We start from the raw sequence: 21,178 nt of genomic DNA, 5'->3' as shown, positions 1-21,178 counted from the left end.
CTTCAGCACAGTGGGAAATGCCATAAACAAAACCTGCAGGCAAACTGGGGGGAACAGAATACATTGCAAAGTCCTACACTTCATATTCCATAAGGAGCTCCTAAAAATACACATAGACACACAAGCACACAGACATAAATACCAAGAAACTTGGTAGAAAATAGGCAAGTCCACTGCCAAAGCTGTTAATCATAGATGCTGTCACACACCTGCATGTGTATAGTTATGTGTGGTCACAGAATTAAATGAGGGAAAATGGTCTAAATGCCCACCAGCAGGACTAGTTATGTAAATTACTGTGCGTTTACACAACATGCTAATTTGGAATGCACTCTAAGATATATTAAGAGAAAAGGATGTATGTATGTATGCTACCACTTGTAAAGGAATTATGTCTTCTTCATGCACAGATGGCTCTCAAGAGCTGTATAAGAAAGTGGAGAAGGAAAAGAAGTAGGAATGAGGTTCATTGCTTATTGCACATGTGTCCTTGAAAACTTTGAACTTGTGCTTGCATCACCAAAATATACATTTAAAATTTGAAAAAAAAAGATTTGAAAAAATTCAAGGCAAAACATTGAAAAGGGCAGAGATGTCATATCGATAGAAGAAGCAAATCACTAAAATGTACGAAACTGTTTCCAACTAAAAGACAAAATCTTAAAGGCACCAGAGATGAAAGTCACACGATACCCACAGGGGCAACAATGAGACTGAATGGCTGACTTCTCCACAGAATCAATGGAAGCCAAAAGACGACGGAGCAGCAAGTGGAAAGTGGGGACAGACCATACCTGCCAATCTACAATTCTATACCTCATGCAAATATCCTTACAGAATAAAGATGAAATGAAGATGTTTATAGATGAACAAAAGCTGAGGGAATTCATAGTTGCATTAAATGCAATGCTAGTGAGATTTTTTTCAGGCTCAAGGAAAATGATTCCAGGTAGAAACACAGAAAGAAAGAAGGGGACCCTAAGGAGTCAGTATATGGGTAAATACAAAGAAAGACTGACTGTAAGCAACAAAATTAACACATACCTGGTCTTGAGTCTCAGGAATGCGCCTACTAGCTGTATTGTTGTAGGCAGGTCAACGCTTGCAGGCTGTTTCTTCATCTGTTGGTGGGGATTCTGACAGCAGTGCCTACCCTCATCAAGTGTTTGTGGAATCTATGAGATAACTCTCAGCCCAGCGCCTGGCTTCTAGCAAGCCCTATTGTATTTTTACACGTAAGTCGTCCTTTACTGTGTTATGGGGGTCTGGGAACCGTGGGAACCACTCTAGACCCTCTTTCACTCCGTGTCCCTAATTTAGGAGCTCAGATGAGAAACTGTCCCAAAAGGCCTGCAGAATCTCTGGTAGGAAAGACAGGGAAGGGTGGCCACAGCCTTGATGTTGGAAATGGAAATTCTGGCTACTGACCAGAAGAAAGAAGAAATGCTCCTGAGTACCCTGGTGTGGCCAGCTGTCTCCCCAACTGGCTGCCAACTGACAAAAGTGATTTTAGTTAGCTGCTGTGGGCAGAGGGTATTGGCCTGCAATGCTGACCACTCAGGAACGGAACTTCTGCTCCGCTGGTGGGACTGGAGCCCCCAGAGTGGACAGGGCTGCTTAGATAGGGCCTGGGAGAGCCACCTCCTTGGGGTTCCCTCAGCTTTGCCACACCAAGTCCAGAGCAAAACCCACCATAGACAAACTGGCAGACAAGCACCCTGGCCCCTGGCAAAGGATGTCTCACATTTTCTATCTGGCTATCGTCCATCTACCCACCTATCCATCCATCCGTCTACCTGCCCATCCACCCTTCCATCCACCCCCCCCCCCATCATCCACCCACCCATTCGTCCACATTGTGAAGTTAGGCTTGCTTTTCAACGCAAAGCTTGCTGCCTGCTTGCAAGGAAAGAACACACCATCAAAAGCAGGACCAGACACTGAGTTCTCCGCCATCTCGCGCCTCTTGGGTTTCTGGCGGTGCCGTCTCTATTCCTCCGGGATGCCAGCCTTGCTCACATTCCGTTCCCACTCCTGATGCCCAACAGGCTTGGTTCCAACCCTCTCTCCTCTTCCTGGTCATTGATCTGGAAGCACCGGCATGGGGAGAGGAGACAAGGAACCCCATGGTGCTTTGTGGCTCCACCCACCAACTCCACAATGGGGGGAACCAAGCAGATGCATGAAGCTCTACACATAACTCTGCTTTCCCATCTGACTTTATTTCACTTTTTTTCTATAAAACTCCTCCATAATTTCACAATTTAACAAAAAGTTTAAAATCCAGGACAGAAACAATCCTGTAACTTATTACAAACACAATTCTCCTTTATTCCTCTTATCCAGGAGTTGGTCTCGGGCCAATGAGTGTCCTAGTTCCTAGTTAGACACATTCTTTGTAAAAACCCTTGTGGGTAAGAAAGGTATTCGATACCTTTTGCTTTCAGGCGTCGGTTTACATTTTCTTCAGGAGATAGCAAAACACCGGGATTTGCACTGGGGTCAGGGGGCTTAACACTAAACACACGGCAATCACAAAGTGCCGGCCCCTTCCTATGGAAGCGTCCCCAGAGCCCTGGTGGGCCCAGCTGCCGGGCAGCTGGGGGTGGGGTGGGGGGAGCAGCTGGGAATGCCGTGGTCAGGGCCCTGGCACGTCCATCAGGTGATCACAGGGCCAGCACTGGGCCCAGAGTAGCTCCGGAGGACAGCGCTGGGGCCTTCTGGCCAGAGGAGGTAACAGAAATGGGTTGGTGCTTCCAAAGGCCCTGGAAACAGCGGGCAGGGCCAGATGCTGCTGCTGCTGCTGCAAAGGGCAGGCCCGAGAGCCCGGCCTTCCTCCAGCTGCCTCCGGGGCAGAGCCTGGCTCCTGAGCAGAGGGCTGCCCGAGTCACAGAGCCGGGAGGCCTAGAGCCCCTCCCAGGGGATCCTCCGCGAGGAGGAAGACCAGCGCCCTTGGGCTGAGGCTCCCCCCCGCCACCCCCCGCGGCCTCTGTGCACAGAGGGCCAGGCAGCTGCTGCTCTCGGGCCAGTCCCTTCTGTCCAATGTCTTAGAGTTTGCAGAGAAGACAAGTGCCCCACTTCGGAGTATTGTTGGCCTGCCTGGAGAAGGGGACGGTGGCAGCACGGAGCCTGCCACACAGGCCTGCCCTCTTCCTAATACCTCAAGGCAGTGGGGTTGGGAGAGAATCAGAGCAGATGGCGAGGAGTCACGGCGGTTTCCTCTGAAAGTTCTCGGGCCTTCCCCGAGTCCTGGGATCTCACCAGGAAGGCTGGCGTTGGGGAAGCCTTGGAGGCGGGGCTCCCGAGGGAGTGTTTGGGGTCTGCCTGACAGACAGACAGAATCGGAGCAGTGACAATGGTCAGGGACCACAGGGAAGGGGAGCGTGGCAGGCCCCACGTGGGAATTCACAAACTGGGGGGAGGAGGGGCCGTCCGACAGTGGGTGGGAGAGAAGTGAGCCTGGCTCCGCCCCGGCCTCCTCTCCTGGAGCCGGTGGGGACCGGAGGAGCCTTGAATCGAGGTCCCCAGCCCCCAGGAGCCCCCCACAAGGTGGGCTGACTCTGTGAGGGCGTTCTGGTCGGGAGGGAGGAGCTGGCTTGGCCCTTGGAGAGTTTCAGGCGTGCGAGGAGTTGGGTCTCCAGCCCCGGACCGGCGTGAATCGCTGGGGTGGGAGGGCCTGCCGCCGGCCGGGGCCCAGGCACGAGGGGCTGGTTCTGAGTCCTGACGCTCCTCGAAAAACTCCACAAACTATCCCGTCTTATTTGGCAAAAGCTCATTTTTTCCAAAGTTCGAAGACTCGGTCAACAGAAGGAAGAGGATCCTATGGAAGGAGGAAGAGGACGAGCCCCAGGACGCCGACCCAGTCTCAGCCCGCGGCTGGCTGGGGGCCGGGAGGGCTGCTCCTGGAGACGGCGGCGCGCAGTGTTCACCGGCCCCGGGAAGAGCAGGAGGCGTCCTCCCTGCACCTGGAGAGGGTGAGCTGGCGCTCCAGCTCGGCCTTCAGCCCGACGCCAAGGCCAGTGGAGACATCGTAACCTACAAGTCCCGCCTTACCCCCCCCCCCCACTCCCACGTGCACTGCTGCCCTGGAAACGCACACCCGGGAACCACTCGGTACCTACAGTGCAGACATATATATATAATAGAGAGAGAACTATACAGCACGGAGTCCCAGCACAGTGAGAGCCGACACGGGACCGTGTCTGGCTGACGCGGAGGACGAGCCGGGCCCGTCCTGGTGCGGCAGGAGCCCTCTGAGGTCCTGGGGCGCGGCGGGGTGTTCCGAACCGTTGGGGGAGGCCGGAGGCAGTGCCCCAGCCTCTCAGAGGGGCCCGGGCAGTGAAGCTGCGCCCCACGCCCCACCGAGGAGCGAGGCCCCCACCGCAGGGCACGTTTCTTCCCCTTCGGGAGTACACAAGCCACTTTCCAAGGGGGGCCCAGGTGACGGCCCCAGCGTGTCGGGGAGCAGCAGCGCCGGCCTGGCCCCCTCGGCCCTGAGGCTCCCGACGAGGAAAGTGCAGCTGGCCGTGTGGGCCGAGGACAGGGCGGTCACTAAGGCAGTGCTGCGGGCGGGCAAGTCGAGAGAGGAGGGAAGGCGGGGCCCAGACGTGGCCTCCCAGGACCCCGGGGATGCGGCCCGGCACCCGGCCCAGGGTCATGTGGCCACCGCCTCCAGGTAGCTCTGCAGCTTGCGCACGGTGGTCTCATCCAGGGAGAAGAGGTCGAAGTCGAAGGTGGTGTTGGTGACGTTGAAGTGGCCAGTCTCCTCGATCAGGTTCACGATCTGGAGGGTGGTGGCAGGTGGCTTCAGGGGACAGGCGCTAGGCTGGGGTGGACCCCGCCCCCACCAGGCCCTCGAGGAGAAGTGGGGGGTGACTCCCTGGGGCTGCCTGAGGGGGTCAGCAGCCCATGGGCCTCAGGGGCACCCTGCCCGGGACTCCTCTGAGATGCTTTGCGCTCAGGGGGCCGCGGGGTGGGTGGCTGCATCCAGTACCTGCTGCAGCACGTTGCGCTCCCGCAGTGCCATCAGCCTCCGGTGCAGCTCCACCAACTCGTCAGTGTAGGCCTGGGGGACAGAGAAGCGCTCAGCGGGCGGCCGTGCTGTGACCACACCCACGTCAGCTCCAGGCTGGTGCTCCCCTGCCCCGCCCCGTCACAGGCCCCTCCCCACTCCCCCACCCCCGCCTGTCGTAGGCCCTCCCCACTCCAGCCCCCGCCTCGTCGTAGCCCCCCACCCGCCCCCCAGCCCCACCCTGTCATAGCCCCCCCCACCCTGCCCCGGCCCCCACCTTGTCGTAGGCACCCCTCTTGAGGATCCTCTCGGGCTTGCTGCAGGGCTCTGGGCTCCGGCGGCCTGACGTCTGCAGGGTGACCCCAGGTCTGCGTGAGCGCTGGCCCACAACCCCTTCCGCAGCCCCCAGGGCCACCGCCTTCCCAGGCCCCAGGCCTGCTTGTCCTCCCTCCTCTGGCCCTGGAGCCAACTCTAAGGGCAGCCCCTCCTGGGGAGCAGACGATCTCTGGGGCCTGGGGGTGAAATGACCCTCCTCTGCGCCCACCACCCTGAGCCTCGGACGCTTGGAGAACCCCAGGCCCACCCCTCAGCCGGCCCCTAGGACGCTACCTTGCTGTTGGGGGGGGGCGGCTTCTTGGGTGGCGGGGGCTCCCGGCTGGGTAGGCAGGAGTCGGCGCTGTTGTCGCTCTCGCTGTCACTGAAGCTCAACCTGAACGCAGACACGACACCCTGTCAGGCCGCCCTGTGCCCAGGGGAGGGGGCCCCCCCGCAAACACTGCTCTGGGGCTCTGGGACGGACTCGGCCCCTCCCTGGGGCCAGGCCAGCGCCCAGCGCTCCCCCCACAGCCCAGGAGACTCCCTCAGCCAGCTCTAGGCGGCCACCGCCAGCTTAAAAGAAAAGAAAAGAAAAGAAAAGAAAAGAACGCGTCTGAGCTGCCTTCAAAGAGCAAAGAACCCAGAGGTGAGCACGCTGGCTCTGAGAGACTCTGGGATCCCGGCGGGGCTCGCTGCTCGCTGCTCGCTGCTCGCTGCAGGCTCAGAATGCCGGGTGCGGCACCCTGCAGGAGAGTCACTGCCAGCGGCAGCCTGAGCCCAACGCCCTGGGAGGGAGGGACACAGGTGCCAGCGTGCTGACATCAGACGCCCGCCCCTTGCTGGGCGGGGCCCAGACCCCGAGCCTGCTGAGCCCACCCCACAGCCCTGGGGCCAAGGCTGGCACTTGCGCTGGGCTGGAGGCTGAGAACGCACAGCCATCCCTGAGGTGGGCTCGCTCCCAAGGCCTGGGGGTGTCCAAAGGAGGGGCCTCGGCTTACCCCACTCTGGGGGAAGGCCACACATCATCTTCCCTGGGCCAGTGCACCTGGGGAAGGGGGAAGGGACCGCTGGCCCGAGAGCAGAGGAAGCAGCCCCCACTGCCCCATACGCCTGGGACCAAGGCTGGTCCTCGGGCTGCTGGGCGCCGCCTCGCCCCCGTTCTCGGGCGGTGATGGACTCCTCTCCCTGAGCGTCCTGCCCCTCCCTGCCAGACAGCCACACCCTCCAGCAGTGGGAGGAAGGATGCCCCCCGAGGCCCCCAGGCCCCCCTCAATGCCTAGGCAGGGCGCCGCCTGGTGGGCTCAGAGGCTCCCTTTGCCTCACCCCGGGGAGCCCCCGTCCTGGCCCACCTCCTGGAGGCCCCACGATTACAGCAGGGCCAGGCAGAGCTGCCCCGGTGCGCCCAGGCCCACTCCTCCCCGCCGGCCCAGGCACCTGGAGTCCCTCCCTGCGTTCGTCTTGCCAGCGGCCTCCTCGCCTGACGAAGAGTCGTCCTCGTCAGACTCCTCGGACTGCAGGTCCTCCACCATGGAGCGCAGGGGTCCTGGTGAGGGCCGTGAAGGAGGGAGGGGGGGAGGGAGGGAGGGAGGGGGAGAGAATGGGGTTCAGGGCTCCACCTGCACCCCAGAGTCCCCTCCACCCCCAGGGCCACGTGGAGCTCCTTGACGCCACGACCCCCAAAACGCACCCAGGCAAACCCACCTCGGAGGTTCCTCTGGCCAGGTGGGGCCTGCCGCCTGTCTCCAAGCACTGCCCCCGTGGCCACCCCCTCCTTAAGAGACCCCTGGCTCCCCCCACCCCTACCTTCCTGGCCCTGCTCACAGGCCTCTGGCCCCTGGCCCAAGACAGGACCGCAGGGCCCCTCCATTGCAAAGGGAAGGAGCAGCCCTCCTCTGCTCTGGGTGCTGGGATCAGAGCTCTGCCCGCAGGCAGGACGAACCAGCCCTGGCTGAGGAGGGCGAGGCGGCCCGAAGCGTGGCCCACAGAACACCAGCCCCCCAGCCCGCGGCCCTCCTCGGGCCTGCCCAGCCCCGTGGCAGGCCCCTCCACTGCTCCCGGCCCACCGTCCTCCCCTTTCTCCAGAGACACTCGGTTCCAGTCCCCTACAGACGGCATCTTGGTTTATATTCCTGTTACCAAGGCAACAGAGGGACACAAAGCCCTCAATTACCTTGGTCATGTGATCCCGCGCACGGCAGGTTCCCCCCTCCCTTCCCCGTAGATAAGAACCATTGGAGAGAGTGTGGGCTTGGAGCACCCCATCCCCCAGCCCCCTCAGGACTGCGTGTCTTTATGTCAGGCCCCCCGGACTACGCTCGCCTCCCCCAGCTCTCCCCCACCCTCCAAAAAGGATTGCAGGCCGTGGAGGAAATTCTCAATCCGATCCACCAGAAGAGGTGCTTCCAGTGCAAGGGCGGGCAGAGGTCGGCTGGGCCAGGAAATGGGTCTGGTGCCACCTCCCCACAAGTACCCCAGGCGGCCTGCAGGGAAAAGGCAGCACTGCAGGCTGCGGGGGCCTGGGCCGAGTGCTGGCCAGGCACGCGGCAGGAGCGGAGCGCTTGGCTGGGTGGCTGAGGCAGAGGAAGGGACCCTGCATTGGCCAAGTGAGCCTCCATCTGGGAGGAGCTGGAGAGGAGGCTTCTGGCAAGGGCAGGGCGCAAGTCACAACAGGCCCCTTCGCCGCAGACCCACAAAGCACAGCTCAAAGCCCTGTCGCACAGATGGGGCAAAGCTGAGGGCCCAGGCGACGGACAGCTGGCGGTCGGGTGACCTGTGCCGGTTTTGCTTTTAACACCGGCCCCCTGAGCATCCACACGCCTGTGGACATGGATCTCTGGGGCCCGGTCCAGGCAAACAGCGTATCCTGAAGTGAAACCCTGGGCAAGCTCAGCCCAGGCTCAAGCCTCCCTACCCTCCCTCGCCCCCTGCCCTCGGGTTTTTCCGGCCGTGGCGGCAGCGTTCAGACTCAGGGTGTGCTGAAACTCGGGCACTAGCAAGCCCACATCGGGAAACTCCTTGTGAACCCCTGGACTCCAGAGCAGACCCAGTGCCCCACTGGCCTCCGGGAAGGTCAGGGGGCTGCTCCCAGAGCAGTGAGCCTTTCCACCAGAAACCAGCCCCATGCGTCCCCACCCCGGCTCTCTCCTTTCCCAGCACACACCTTGACTGTGGTTCTGAGATGGCTCAAAATCCGAATCCGAACTGGAGTCGGAGCTGGAGCTGGAGTTGGATGGGCTCGACTGGGCGGACTTCACCCCACGCACGGCAGGGCAGGCGGGGCAGCAGGGAGAGAGGACAGCAGTCATCTTTCAGTCCAGAGAAAAGGAGCCCTCCGGTGGCGGGGACAGCCACGCAGGACGCCCCAGATACGCACTCAAAAGGCCGCCAAGGCGCCAGGCCGCAGCACCCGAGACCCTGACCCCATCCCACCTCCTCCTCCAGCCCCAGGACGCCGCCGGTGTGCATTCAAAATGCAACCAATGACCTTTCTTTTCCCACCGAGGGACTTTAAATCTCCAGCCACGCCTGGTGCTCCCACCTGCCCAGGCAGGAGGACGGGGCTGAGGCAAGCTCTTGCCGCACGGGGACTGGGGGCGGGCGGGGGGCAGGCGACTGTGGCTGCCCTCACTTGTGGGCCCTGCCCTCCTCCGGCGAGAGCAAGCTGGCTGGTGTGCGCTGCGGCCAACAGCTGGAAGGTCCGAACAGGAAAGGTGGGTGCGTTCTCATCCGGCCCCCCATTTCCTCAGTCTGTCCTGAGGCTAAGTAGCGACAACAAGCTGTCTCCCTGTCACCGGGTGCCCCTGAGGTGACGATCAGTGTGTGGGCAAGTGACAAGCACTTGAGGACACGGTGGATTCACAGCCGCCCCACTGCACCCAGAGCTGGTCACATCCCCCTTCTCCTCTTCCTTTAGCCCTGACTCGGCCACCAGGGGGCAGTAAAAGCCCAAACTAGGACCCCAGGCCCTAGGACACCAGGGCGTAAGTAGCATGGGGCGGCACCTCCCACTTGAGAGGCCTGCGTGGGGAAGGGGCTGAGCCAGAACTGGGTGGCGCCTGCTCCGGGCCCTCAGGAGAAACAACAGGCTCCTGCACAGGTACGCGCAGCACAGTGATAAGCCCGGGGCCGGGGGCTGGGCCAGACTGGGCTCCAATGGGCAGAGTCCATGGCTCAGAAAGCCTGCCAGCCCAGGGTGCCCAGACGCCGTCCAGCCTTCTGTCCTCGGGGACTGTCTGGGGGAGCTGAGCAGCCTGAGCAACTGGAAGGGGCCAGGAGACAGGCGGAGGCACCCAGCAGTGTCTCCTCAATCCTGGCACATGCCGCAGGAGAGGAGACCCCAGGAGAGGAGCCCCTCCCGCTGGCCCGTGGGCCAAGGGCAGCCCCAGCTCCCAGAAGGAGACCCGGGAAGGCTCAGGTCTCTCCTCAGCAGACCCAGAGAAGGATCCCACCGCCCGGGCACAGAATGCTTTCCAGCTGAAGAGCTGAGGGCTCCCTCCTCTGGGGTCTGCCACCGCCCAGCCCGACCCGCTCCGGGCCCTCCCAGCACGCCCCTGCCAAACGTCCCCGACTTGCTACCTTCACACGGGCCAGTGGTGTGCCCTGAGGAACCCTCCCCGGGAAACCAGCCTAGACTGCCGTCAACCACTGTCCACTGGGTGGGTACCACTCAGACCAATGTGTGACCCTCCCCACCCCCAAAAACGGGCCTGGAGCCACATGGTCCCCCCTGCATGCACACCCCTGAGTTCTTATTCTGGCTCGGAGGTCCTGGCTTCTGACCTTGGCTTTCTCACCAACTGGCCAAGGCAGCTCCTGGTTTTAAGCCTCAGTTTCGCCATCTGTAAAAGAGCTGCCCTGCTGGCCTCTGCTAAGCACATGGAGGTCGATGCCAACTGCGCTTCCGACCTCTGGGGCAGGGAATTCGGACAGAGCTCCGGGGCACGGAAGACCTGGCTGGGAGGCCACCAGCACGCAGGCCCGGGCCAGCAGGCTCAGGAAGGTCCAGGGCAGGGCAGCACCTGCTCTGTCCTGACAGCGCAGGCCAGGCGGGCTTCTCAGCCACACTCGTCCCCTTTCCTTCCACATGAATCCAAGGGGCGGGTGTGGAGGGGAGGGGGGGAATCTGGAAGTGGTTTCAGCCCCAAGAGCCTAATGGTTCCTGGGGGTCAGAAAAGCCCTCGAGGGGCTGCCGACGTGTCCTGGGGCTCAGGCCACACGGGGTGTCCAGAAGGAGGGTGGAGGGCCCGCTGTGCTCCCAATGCTCCGGGGCCCGTGACTGAAAGGGACCGACCGTCAGGAACCCCACAGCCAAGGAGACCCCAGAGGAGCAGCCAGAGGAGCTGGGGGGCTCGGCCTGGGACTCAGACGAGGAGCTGCCCGGCCCCTCTGAGGGCCGAGGGGGAGGAGGAGACTCGGGCTCCACGCAGCGGTCAGAGCTTTCCGGCAGTGGCGCCCACTCGGCCTCCAGCGTGGGCCGGCCGGAGACAGGCAAGGGCAGCTGCGGAGGCCCGGGCCTGGAAGGCCGTCTCGCCCCCTTCGCCGCGGCCACCTGTGCCTCGCCAGGTCCCGGGATCAGGACAGGTGAGCCACTGTCCAGCAGCCCTAGAGACCCCCCGGGCGTGCTGACAGCCCAGACCTGCCGTCAGAAGTCTCTCAGCGCGCGGGATGCGCCTCTTCAGCCAGGAGAAAGCCCTGGGCTTCCTTGAGCAATTCCAGCCTCAGGGCCGCGGTGGCCAAGGCCACAGACACTGGACACCCAGCCAGCCCCCGCCCCGAGCAGGCGGAGGTAGCTGCCCACAGTGGCACGGGTGTTCACAACAATCACAGCAGGACGCCAAGGTGGACACCCGGGGCCAGGGCGCCAACATTCAGCTGGGGAGGCAGGGCTCAGGGAGGCCTCCACCTCTTCCCTACACAGGTGCACCAGCCTTGGGCACAGGAAGGTCTCTCTGGAAGCAGCTGAGGCGGACAGGAGGGAAGGGCACCAGCCCAGAGCTCCGGGTCTGAGCAGACAGAAGAGAAAGAGATGCTAGACGGGGCGCTATGAAGCACCCAAAGAACCTCCGGCAACCGAGAGGCGGCTGGGAGGGCCCTGGACTCCCAGGAGTCTCCAAGTAAGAGAGACGTTTCGGGGTTCTGCCATCCTCAGGTTCACTGGCAGACAGTCTCCTGGGCGCAAGAAGCGCTGGGCGTATGACATCACCAGCCCTGGGTGCCCCTAATTGTGGGGATGCACTGTTACTCATGAGCCAAACTGTCACCCCCAGCCACCTCCAACGAGGTGCCCCTGGAAGCCGCACGCTCACGACATCGGTGCTACTGACAAAAACCACCTCTGGCTTCACCTCTGGGAACCACTTTCAAAGTCCCAGTGGCTCTCTGAGCAGCTATGCTGGAGACAAAGCTTCTGCCTTTGAGAGTGAATAAGAGTCTGGGAACTATAAAAGGCCACTGAGAGCTTCCCTGGTGGCGCAGTGGTTAAGAATCCGCCTGCCAATGCAAGGGACACGGGTTCGAGCCCTGGTCCGGGAAGATCCCACATGCCGCGGAGCGACTAAGCCTGTGCGCCACAACTACTGAGCCTGAGCTCTAGAGCCTTCGAGCCACAGCTACTGAAGCCCGTGTGCCTGGAGCCCGTGCTCCGCAACAAGAGAAGCCGCCACAATGAGAAGCCCGCGCACAGCAACGAAGACCCAATGCAGCCGTAAATAGATTAATTAATTTTAAAAAAAAAGGCCACTGAGGGCCGGGGCGGATGATACAGGTGAGGGGGTCAATCGCTCACTCATCCATCCGTCCATCCAACTATGCATGCATCCATCCATCCCTCCAAGTCCCTGTTCGCTGACTACCAGGGGCCAAACAGCATGCAGAAATGACACGGCCCTCCAAGGCCCGGAGAGGTCTGGCTACCCAGTCAACAATCTGGCTCCTAGCTCTTTTGTGACTCAAGCCGTCTCTGATGGCGACATTCAGAGCCGCATGGAAATGCTGCTGCAGGAAAAACCCAGAACCTCTGGCTCCCAGACCCAGAGAGTGGGATGAAAACACACAGGGACACCACACCACGAGTGGAGGGAGGGGGTGCCCTGACTGACCGAGCCTGCGGCAGCCGGGGAAGGACTCCATGGTGAGACACAATCGCCCACCCTGACCCCAAAGCGGCCAGTGAGACCCTGGCCCACACAGGGGGCAGCCCGAGAAGAGCTGTGAACCCAGGTACCAGTATCACGCTCAACTGGGACCCTTCATCCCAAGCACCGTCCACACAGATCTCATGAGGCGGCTTCGTCACTCCCAACGTAAGGGGAAACTGAGGCCTGGCAAGGCACGGAGGCTGCCCAAAGCTACAGGGAGCAAGTGGGCGCCCAGGGCTCCACACCGCAGCCCCCTCGTAACGTCCGCGCGGCTCAGGGCCAGCAGAGAGAGGACGAGGTGGGGCGCGCGAAGGAGCCACCTCACCTCGGTCTTGAAGGAGGCCTCGTCCTCCGAGTTGGACTCCTCCACCTCCGGGGGCTTTTTGATCTCCCTGGGCTCGTTCTCAGCCTTGACTTTCTCCCCTTTGGCACTGCCCTTGTCCTTGGCCGGCTTTTTGTCCGAGAAGGAGGAAGACGAGGTGCGGGGTGAGGTGCTCGGGGCGCTCCTGGACCCCTTGGAGCTGCTCTTCTTCTGCTTTTTGGCGCTGGGCTTGGGCGAGTCGGCGGCGGCCGGCCGCTTGCTGGAAGACTTGGGCGGGGGCGGCGGTGGGGGCCCGCCTTTGGGGGACATGCTCTCCAGTTTGGTCTCCTTCAGGGCCATCTTGGGCTCCTTGAATGCGGCCTTGGGCGGCGGGGCTTTCTCCTCCTTGGGCGGCCGGCCCTCGCCCAGCTTCCGCGCGGCGTCCTTGGCGCTCCTGGCCTGCTCGCGCTCCGGCTCCTTGGAGGCACCCCTGCTCTCTGAGTCCTTGCGCGGCCGCTCCCGGTGCTCCTTGGTCGTCTTGTGGGCCTTGCAGGCTTTGCCACTCTCCCTGCTGGCGTCCTGCAATGCCGGGCAGGAGGGGGACACGGTCAAATGGCATCTCGGGGCCGCCCTGCTCCGCCTCCCACAACCCCTACAAAGTATAATCCACCTGATTCAGACTCAGCTAGAGAAAATCTTCCATAAAGCGAAAAAGTAAGGCAGCAGGTGAGAGTTTTAAATGGAGCTGTCCCTTTAAACTACTAGGAAGTGTCAGCAGGTCCCAGGCGGCTGCAGGCTAAGACTCCCCTGAGGGATTCAAGAAGAGCACACGGTGAGTCAGACACAGACAGGCAAGCCACACCGACCCACTCCCGCTCCAGCGCCACGCAGCTTCCCGCGGGGCTGCTGCGGCGCGGGGGCTGGGGGCGCCAGCAGGCGGGGCCTCTCCTCTGTCCCCATCAGAGCCAGGCGCCTCCCCAGGTCGCCCCACCCTGCCTGGAAGGCCCGGCTCTGGCCCGGCCTGGCCCCAGTGCACGCCGGCACCGCAGCTCTTTGATCGCCTTTTAATCTCCACAGTCAGCATTTACCGAGCGCCTGCCGGCCGGGTTCCCAGGCACTGCGCATGACTAACGGCTCCTAGACATCCGGGAACCCAAGCCGCCTGGGCAGCTTTTCTAAACCATGTGCAATGCCTGAGCCTCCGCCTCGGAAATTCAGAGGGTTGAGGGTGGAGCCTGGACTCTGGCGTTGATGAGCCAGGTCAGGGGGGCTCCCACTGGGGACAGAGGCAGTGAGCAGCCCTGCACCGGGCCGCCGCGCAGGCCGGGCTGGTGGACTCCAAGCCTGCACGCCTGTGCTCCCTCTGGGCAGGAGCAAGACCACCTACCTCACCGGGCGACGGAGCAGCGCGGGCAGGGAGTGCAGCCAGCCCGCCCCCAGGCAGCCAGCGCGCCCCCGGGCAGGAGCCCCGTCTGCCACCTTGCCGGGCCTGCTCCTCATCAACACCGCGTACACCGCGTCATCACCTCGCCGCACAGCCAGGGCTGCGGGACAGGTGCCCGCTGCCGTCAGCTGCCAGGATTCTGCCCCCGACTCTGTGGGACAGGTGCACGGCTGGGCACCACCAGCAGCTAGACCACAGGGGCCCACCTGGGCGGGGCCCCCCAAAGCAGCCACCCTCTACCAGCTCACCCCAAGTGCTGAGGGGACGGGCGAGCCAGGTGAACACCCAGCAGCTGGGCCTCTGCTTCCTGCGCTCACAGCCCCCAAGGGTGCAGCAACAGAAGCCTCCCAGCAAAGAGCCACAGGGAAAGACGGCACAGCCTAGAACCACCTCTGACCTACTGGAGTCCCCGTCTTCTTGTGGATCCACTACCCACACCAGTGCCAAAGGTTCAGGGCCAGCCCCACGTGGCCATGGGCTCCTGCCGCCTCCCTGGAGAGAAGTCGGCCCTGTGCCCTGGCCCCGGCCGTCACGTCACCACGGCAGCGGGAAGGGGTGCTCACACCACGAGCACCCCTTTAGAAGCCTGTGTAAAGGGGCACCCCTGGGGGGGCTGGTGTGTGGAATGGGGCCAGTCTCTGGGGGCTCCACTCTCCAGCAAGCTGTTCCCCCAAGGAGGGAGGCAAGAAGCACGCCATCCTGGCCTCTTCCTGCAGCGTCCTCGAGCCCGCCTGGGCCACACAGTCCCAGCCCCGAGAGGTGGAGCGGAGCACCCCTGATGGGCACGACCGCCGACGGCCCCCCGCCCGGGTCGGCAGAGCCTCCCCGCTGTCCAGGGCCTGCCCAACTAGCAGGCGCCTCGGAGCGGCGGCTCTTCACCCGGAGCTCTGTACAGGCGCCCAAGAGCACAGGCCCTCTGAAGTCACACACTGAGTCTGGAGCATAATGTACACGTTCCTGGGGCAAAGCCCCGCTGCAGTCATGTTCTCAAAGCTGTCAAGGACCCAGAATGATTAAGAACCAAGTGTTAGAGAAAGGCCCACCAGGCCGACTGGCTGACGTCAGACAAGGAGAGGCAGGGCGCCCTGAAGCTATAGGTGCACGAGTCCAGGGGGCGGCGGGACCAAAGGGAACAGCCACCTGCACAGTGAGCCTTCAGGGGGTCCCGGTCCTCGCCTGGGAGGCTCCACTTCCTGCCTGCCAAGCTACCCTCCGGGGGGGCTGTGGGCAGAAACAGAACCACAGGGACCAATCCACCTGGGGCTGCAACAACCAGACTCTCCAGCGGCCCCCAGGCCCTACAAGGACCACCCCCTCCCTGCTGGCCCTTCTGCCTGGAGCATGTGGTCCGGCCAGTCAGACTCTGCAGGTCCAGGCAGTGGAGAATCCGTCGGGGGAAAGAGCAGGTGCTTCCTCAGCTGGAAGAAGAGGCCGATGACTCAGAGGCAGGACTGTGACAGCGGGCAGAGGGGGTCTGTTGGAGAGCCATCAGCAGAAACCTTCGCAGGGACCCCCCATGTCACAGCGCTCAGGGGCTGCAGAAAGATGCTGGACCGGGAGGGGTGAAGACGGAAGACCCTGCCTGCAGGCCTCCCAAGCCTCGCAGATACACCCACTGGCTTGGTGGTGGTGGTGGGGGTCCCAGGGGTCTCAAAGACCTCAGCAAGAGATGCCACCAGCAACCCCAGCAGACGTGGCTCTGTCGGCCACTGGAGTGTCCTCACCACCTGGGAGGGCACTTCTTAGGTGACTTGCAAGCGACAGGTACAGAAGAGATGGCAGTTCCCACTCTTCCTATTTTGCACCGACTTCCGAAAAACCGTGCGTGGCTCGGAGAAGCTGCCAAGATCGCTAGCAAGAATTTTTCTTCAAGTCCCACGAGGTTCAGGGAAAGACCTAGGAGGTCGGTGAGGGGAAGACCCTGGAGCCGCACTCTGTACTTGAAGACTCTGGCCTCACGCGTCCAGAGGGCTTAAGTCAGACAGATCTGAGGATTTCAGAGACCTAGTGGCCTTGTGGAAAGTGCCAGAAAGACCTTGCCTGGGTGACGTGGCGCTCCTCCAAGGTTGCTGATGAGCATAAGGCTGTAAGACGGCCCAAGAGCTCAACCTGCCCCGCCTCAACCAGGCCCCCGACACCCGACAGGGAGTGAAGCAAGAAAACTGCCAAGATGAGAAATGGATAAACTTGCAGGGTTGGTGGCAGACGACCAGCAGCTGCCCTGAGAGCCAGGCGGAGCCTGGCCTCGGGGACACAGCTGTATAGGCGGCTGCAGCACGGGAGGCATGCTCACAAGCTTCCAGGTCCACTGCGGTACCAGCCTGAGGGCTCCGGAGGCCACTCCAGGACAGTTCAGAGAGAGAGGTGTCGGGAGGGCAGAGTGCCACCTGCCCGACTGGCCGAGAGAAGACGATGAAACGTTTCTTCTTGGGGCGAAACAGCTGGCTCTGCCACATGGTTCCACCCGGCCCTTCCCCCAGGTGAGCTCTCTCTGCCCAGAGCTGCTGCCAAAGAAGGAAGCGGAGCCTGGAGCAGCCGCGGGAGGGAGCGCCAGCCCTGACAGATGGGGCGTCCCAGTTACGCTCAGGAGGCAGCGGTGGACACGCTCTGTCCACGGCCCCCAGCCACGCCAGCCTCTCGGGGTTCTGTCCGAGTGGCCCTAGGCCCTCGGACTCGGTGAACGGGAGAACGGGGCAGGCTCCCTGGCCTCAAGAGGAACGGGGGAAGAGCCTGCGATCACTTGGCTGTCTGAGCGGTTCAGGAGGGCAAGCCTCCTGACGAAGGGGCAGAGCAGCCGGGCGGAGCGCAGAGATGTGCTCCGAGAGAGGATGCCAAGGGAGCGAGTCCGGGGACGGAAGGTCCAGCTCTGCGGAGGGGCGCCCTGAGCCCGGGCCCCGCCGCTGGGCCCCAGCGCTCCCACGTGACTGGGCCTTCCGCCTCACTAACCTTGGAGCCGTGGGACGGTTTGGTCTTCTTGGGGTCAGAGAAGGCAGAGAGTGGAATTGTGGGTAACATGGGGTAGTCGGGGCTGGGCCTGGACACCGTTTCTGCTCCTTCGGGCATTACCATCACCTAGTGATAAAGAAGAGACAGATGTTATCAACGAGCAAGGAGGCAGGCTGGAAATCCGATCGGCAAGAGGAAGCCGGCCTGCGGAGCTTCCCTCCGGGAGGGGCCGAGTGCCGAGCGCTGGAGCCAAGTGGGGCCGGGCAGAGAGCGAAGAGAAGCCGGGTCCCAGGATGGCTGGGCGCGGTGGGCCGGGCCGGCCGAGAAGACGCGGAGCCGTGGCCAAAGCTGCCCCACACGCGGCGGTGCAGACAGACCAGAAGCGCGGTTGGCACGGGCGGAGAGCCGGCCGGACACCCAGAGCAGGCAGCTGCAGCGGAGGGGGCCACCTCTGCGGGATGTGTGTGCCCGATGCCCTGGGCCCCGGGTCCTGGGGCCGAGCCCTCCTCCACCGTGAGGCGGGTGAGGTGGACAGACAGGGAGAGTGCGGCCAGGCCAGAGGAGAGCTGCGTGAGGTGGGTGCGGGGGGAGGGCCCAGAGGAGGGAGGGTCTGGGGTCCTGCTAGGAGGTGCCCGGGGAAACACCTGCCCACTCCAGCCAGGCTCCCGAGGCCCCGGCTGAAGAGGGGGAAGGCGGTGGGCAAGTGCTCGAAATACTGACACCGCAAATTGACCCTAGTAGCAGTCAGGAGCCTTCCAGGCGCTGATGAGACAGAATAAAAGAATAAAGTGCACATACAAAAAAGAAGAAAGCGTTTAGCTTGGTAGAACAGGCACCATGAATAACCCTGAGAACCTGGGATTCCCCGACGAGCCAGCGCTTCATCGCGGGGGGCCAAGGTCACGCCTGGCTGCGGGGACGCCGGGTCGAAAGGAGGGTGGTGGAGCCCCTCGCCCCCCAAGCCCTGCAGCGGGGCCCGAGGCGGTGCTGCTCACGGGAGCCTGTCTGACCACCACGTTCTGAACCAGGCTCCCAGAAGCCGCCTGCCCCACCAGGCCTGGGATCACGCTGTTGGCGACCCGCACACTCCAGGCCACGGGGAAGCAACGGAGAGCGCAGCCCAGGAGAACGGCGGGGCCACGGGACGCCTTAGTGCATCCACCCGCAGACCTTTTCCTTCTACTTTCGCTGCAACTTCTCTCCCTTCAAATGAAGGTCCCAGAGCAACCCTATCCCAGGACAGCACGTGGAGGCCTCCCGTGTCGCTGCCTCTCTGTGACAGCCCTTTGGGGCACATGGCTCCACGGGGACCCGTCTCACCCCTGGCCTCTGAAGGAGCCTCTACCTCTGCGCAGCTCAACTGCCGACGGGGCAAAGGATGAGACACAAGCTGAGGGGCCGGGCAACCGCCTGGCACAGCGGGAAGCAGCACAGGTCACCGCTGAGGGTGCCTGAGCCTCACGCGAGGAGCGACCGGGCTCAGGCAACCCCGGGGGAAGGGGCCGTACAGAAAGCAGTCCTCGCGGGCTCACCGACGGCCCGCTCCTCCCGCGCTTCCAGCGCCGACATCGACGTCAACGCAGGCAGGCTCCGGGCCCATCCGCCACCGGATGGCAAAGGCGGCGCCACTGGGACCCAGAGCCCCAGAATGGCAAACAGGGACCAGGACTCAGGGCTCGGGAGCCACCGTCCCATAAAGGTCTCGGGCAGCTCCTAAGACCAGAAAGCACTGCTCTGCCATCAGCCTGGGGCCTGAAGCCCACAGCCCCAAAGGGCGAGAAAGTTCCTGACCAGCCAACCGGCTCTCCAGGCAGCCCCAAAGGGCCAGAACAGCCCCCAGCAGAGACCACAGGGCGGCAGCTCGCGGGCCTCCCTCCCTCCCTCCGAAACTGCAGGCCGCGCCTGCCCTCCCCACCTCCCTCCCCCGCCTCTGCACACCTCCTCCTCCTCCCCGCCCTCCGGTTTTATGTGTTTAGATGATGCTCACTGAACCTTCATCTCCTCAGAGCAAAGAAAACATCTTTTTTTTTTAATTTCTAAAACTTTTTAGTTTTTAAAAAATAAAATAAATGACTATAAATGATACAACCAGTTTTCCCGTGTGACTCTAAAGGTTAAAAAAAAAAAAAAAACTTTACATGGGGAGCCAAGGTCTCGGTGCCTGGGTCCTGGGGCTCTGAGAGGCCCGTGGGCGCTCTGTGTGTCTGTCTCCCAAAGAGAGGTGACCATGAAAGCTTTGGAGGAACACCCGGGAACACCTCTGGAAATACTTTGGAAAATATGTGGCAGCGAAAATAAGGCAGAGAAGCAGAGCTGGGGGAGGACCACTGAACCCGGCAAACTCAGGGCCAACATCTGTGTAAGCTGACTCTGCACCTCCCGGCTCTGTGACTGGACTCCGTCAGCCATCATGTGCTAGATTAGAATCGCACACTAATCTTTTACTAGGAACACAGCATAACTTAATCACGTATTCTGCGATGAATACGTGATTGCTTTCATATTTTTAAAAAAGTTTATAGAAAGACCCAACTGAATTAAGTGAACAGGAAAGGACTGCTCCCTAGAGCCAAAGAAACCCAAGCCAGACGCCCTGCACGCACTGGGGCTGTGGGCCTGCCTCCACGACACACACGCGTGCACACACAGGCTCTCGTGCCCCCGGCCCGACTCCTCCGTCCCAGGCTCGGGATGTCCGTGTGCTCAGCCCACCGCCCTCGGCGCAGCCAGTCCTCCTCCACGACCGAGCACCCCACCCCGCTCTCCAAGGGCCCTGCCACGTGCATGGGGATCGCTGGCCACACAACTCGCTACGGAGACCTAAGTTCTGAGAGCCTGTGTCACCAGGACACAACCGCCAGGAGCGCGCATCAGCAGGGAGCCCCTACAGAGCCGCGGCTGCTCCCCCCATGACACGGCCCCCGCGAGGCCTTGCCGATCTGGTTAAGACTGGCTCCGGCACTGCGCCAAGCTGACAGACCGGCCTCGCGCCCACTCCTGCCCCGCCCCACCTCCGTGGAGCGGGATGCTAATTACCCACAGCCAACAGAAGCTGCAGGGTAGCTAGAGGCTAGTCAGTCACCCGCAGCGGACAACACCCTAGCGCAGACTCGGGACGCCTGCGTCCTGTCCAAAGCTGCTGGGCACCACCCGTGCAACCTGCCCCTCTGGGTCTGGGGTGCCCGACCACACGCTGGAGAGCCCCGGGCGCCCCCAGCACCTGGGCCGCCCAGCGCTGGGGGCCATGTCGGGGCACGTGGAGCGGCACACTCACCCCGCCGGCCATCAGCAGCTTGTACCGGAACTCCACGGTGGGGTTGTTGAAGGTGAGCTTCTCACAGCGCAGGTGGTTGACGGGCGGGTTGCCCTCCAGGTTCAGGAACAGGTCGTAGGTGAAGCACACCTTCCTCGGCTCCTCCTTAAACAGAGAAAACAAGGGAGTCCACTCAGCGGGGTGCGCAGCCAGGCGTAGGCACTCCTTGCCGCCGGGCCTGCCCCCCTCTCCCCTCGGACCCTCCTCTGCTTCTCTGTGTGTGTGTGTGTGTGTGTCTCCCCATCGCTCCGCTTATGCAGAATAAATCAACTTACTATTTGCAGAGCGGCAAAGCAGGCCCCACGACAGAAATAAAGATCATCAGGAGGACGTTCTCAGCTGGTTAATGGAGCAGTCCTGCCGACGGTGTGCGGAGCCCCGCACACACATGCCCCTCAACCCTCAGCGCTCGGCCCACGGATGGGGAAGACGACGCTCCAAGACACACAGCTGCTCAGCGACAATGCTGAGACCGGACCCCAGGCTCTAGGACCAGATCCTGCAGCCTCAACCCCCGGCCCCTTTCCTGGAAGGGAAATTTCTCCAAAGACATACAGGCGGCCAATAAGCCCACGAAAAGATGCTCAACACCATTAACCACTAGGGAAATACAAACCAAAACCACAAAATACTGCCTCACACCCACCAGGATGGCAATTATTTTAAAAAAGGAAAATAACAAGTCCTGGCAAGGATGTGGAGAAACCAGAAT

At 62.2% G+C, this 21,178-nt stretch overlaps 1 protein-coding gene across 2 annotated transcripts in view; it reads right to left on the bottom strand.

Annotated features, from left to right (window-relative positions):
- Window positions 1-2,201: 2,201 nt before the first annotated feature.
- Window positions 2,202-21,178, bottom strand: part of MLLT1 (MLLT1 super elongation complex subunit) — a 64,808-nt gene continuing 45,831 nt past the window's right edge. Inside the window, exons 4-12 of one of the 2 annotated variants that reach the window (XM_059918640.1) lie at window positions 20,428-20,571; window positions 17,154-17,279; window positions 12,788-13,342; window positions 8,487-8,574; window positions 6,761-6,869; window positions 5,621-5,720; window positions 5,289-5,360; window positions 4,994-5,065; window positions 2,202-4,783 (exon numbers count right to left, since the gene is read on the bottom strand). In XM_059918640.1, coding sequence (XP_059774623.1) covers window positions 4,655-4,783; window positions 4,994-5,065; window positions 5,289-5,360; window positions 5,621-5,720; window positions 6,761-6,869; window positions 8,487-8,574; window positions 12,788-13,342; window positions 17,154-17,279; window positions 20,428-20,571 — 1,395 coding nt within the window. In that variant the 3' untranslated portion in view covers window positions 2,202-4,654. The remainder of the gene's footprint in view (window positions 4,784-4,993; window positions 5,066-5,288; window positions 5,361-5,620; window positions 5,721-6,760; window positions 6,870-8,486; window positions 8,575-12,787; window positions 13,343-17,153; window positions 17,280-20,427; window positions 20,572-21,178) is intronic. The other variant, XM_059918639.1, reaches the window with a different exon arrangement.

Source organism: Balaenoptera ricei, chromosome 3 (assembly GCF_028023285.1).
Source record: "Balaenoptera ricei isolate mBalRic1 chromosome 3, mBalRic1.hap2, whole genome shotgun sequence".
In the NCBI taxonomy this organism is placed as follows: domain Eukaryota; kingdom Metazoa; phylum Chordata; class Mammalia; order Artiodactyla; family Balaenopteridae; genus Balaenoptera; species Balaenoptera ricei.
Note: the sequence above shows the minus strand (reverse complement) of the source record. Positions and strands in the feature narration are given on the sequence as shown.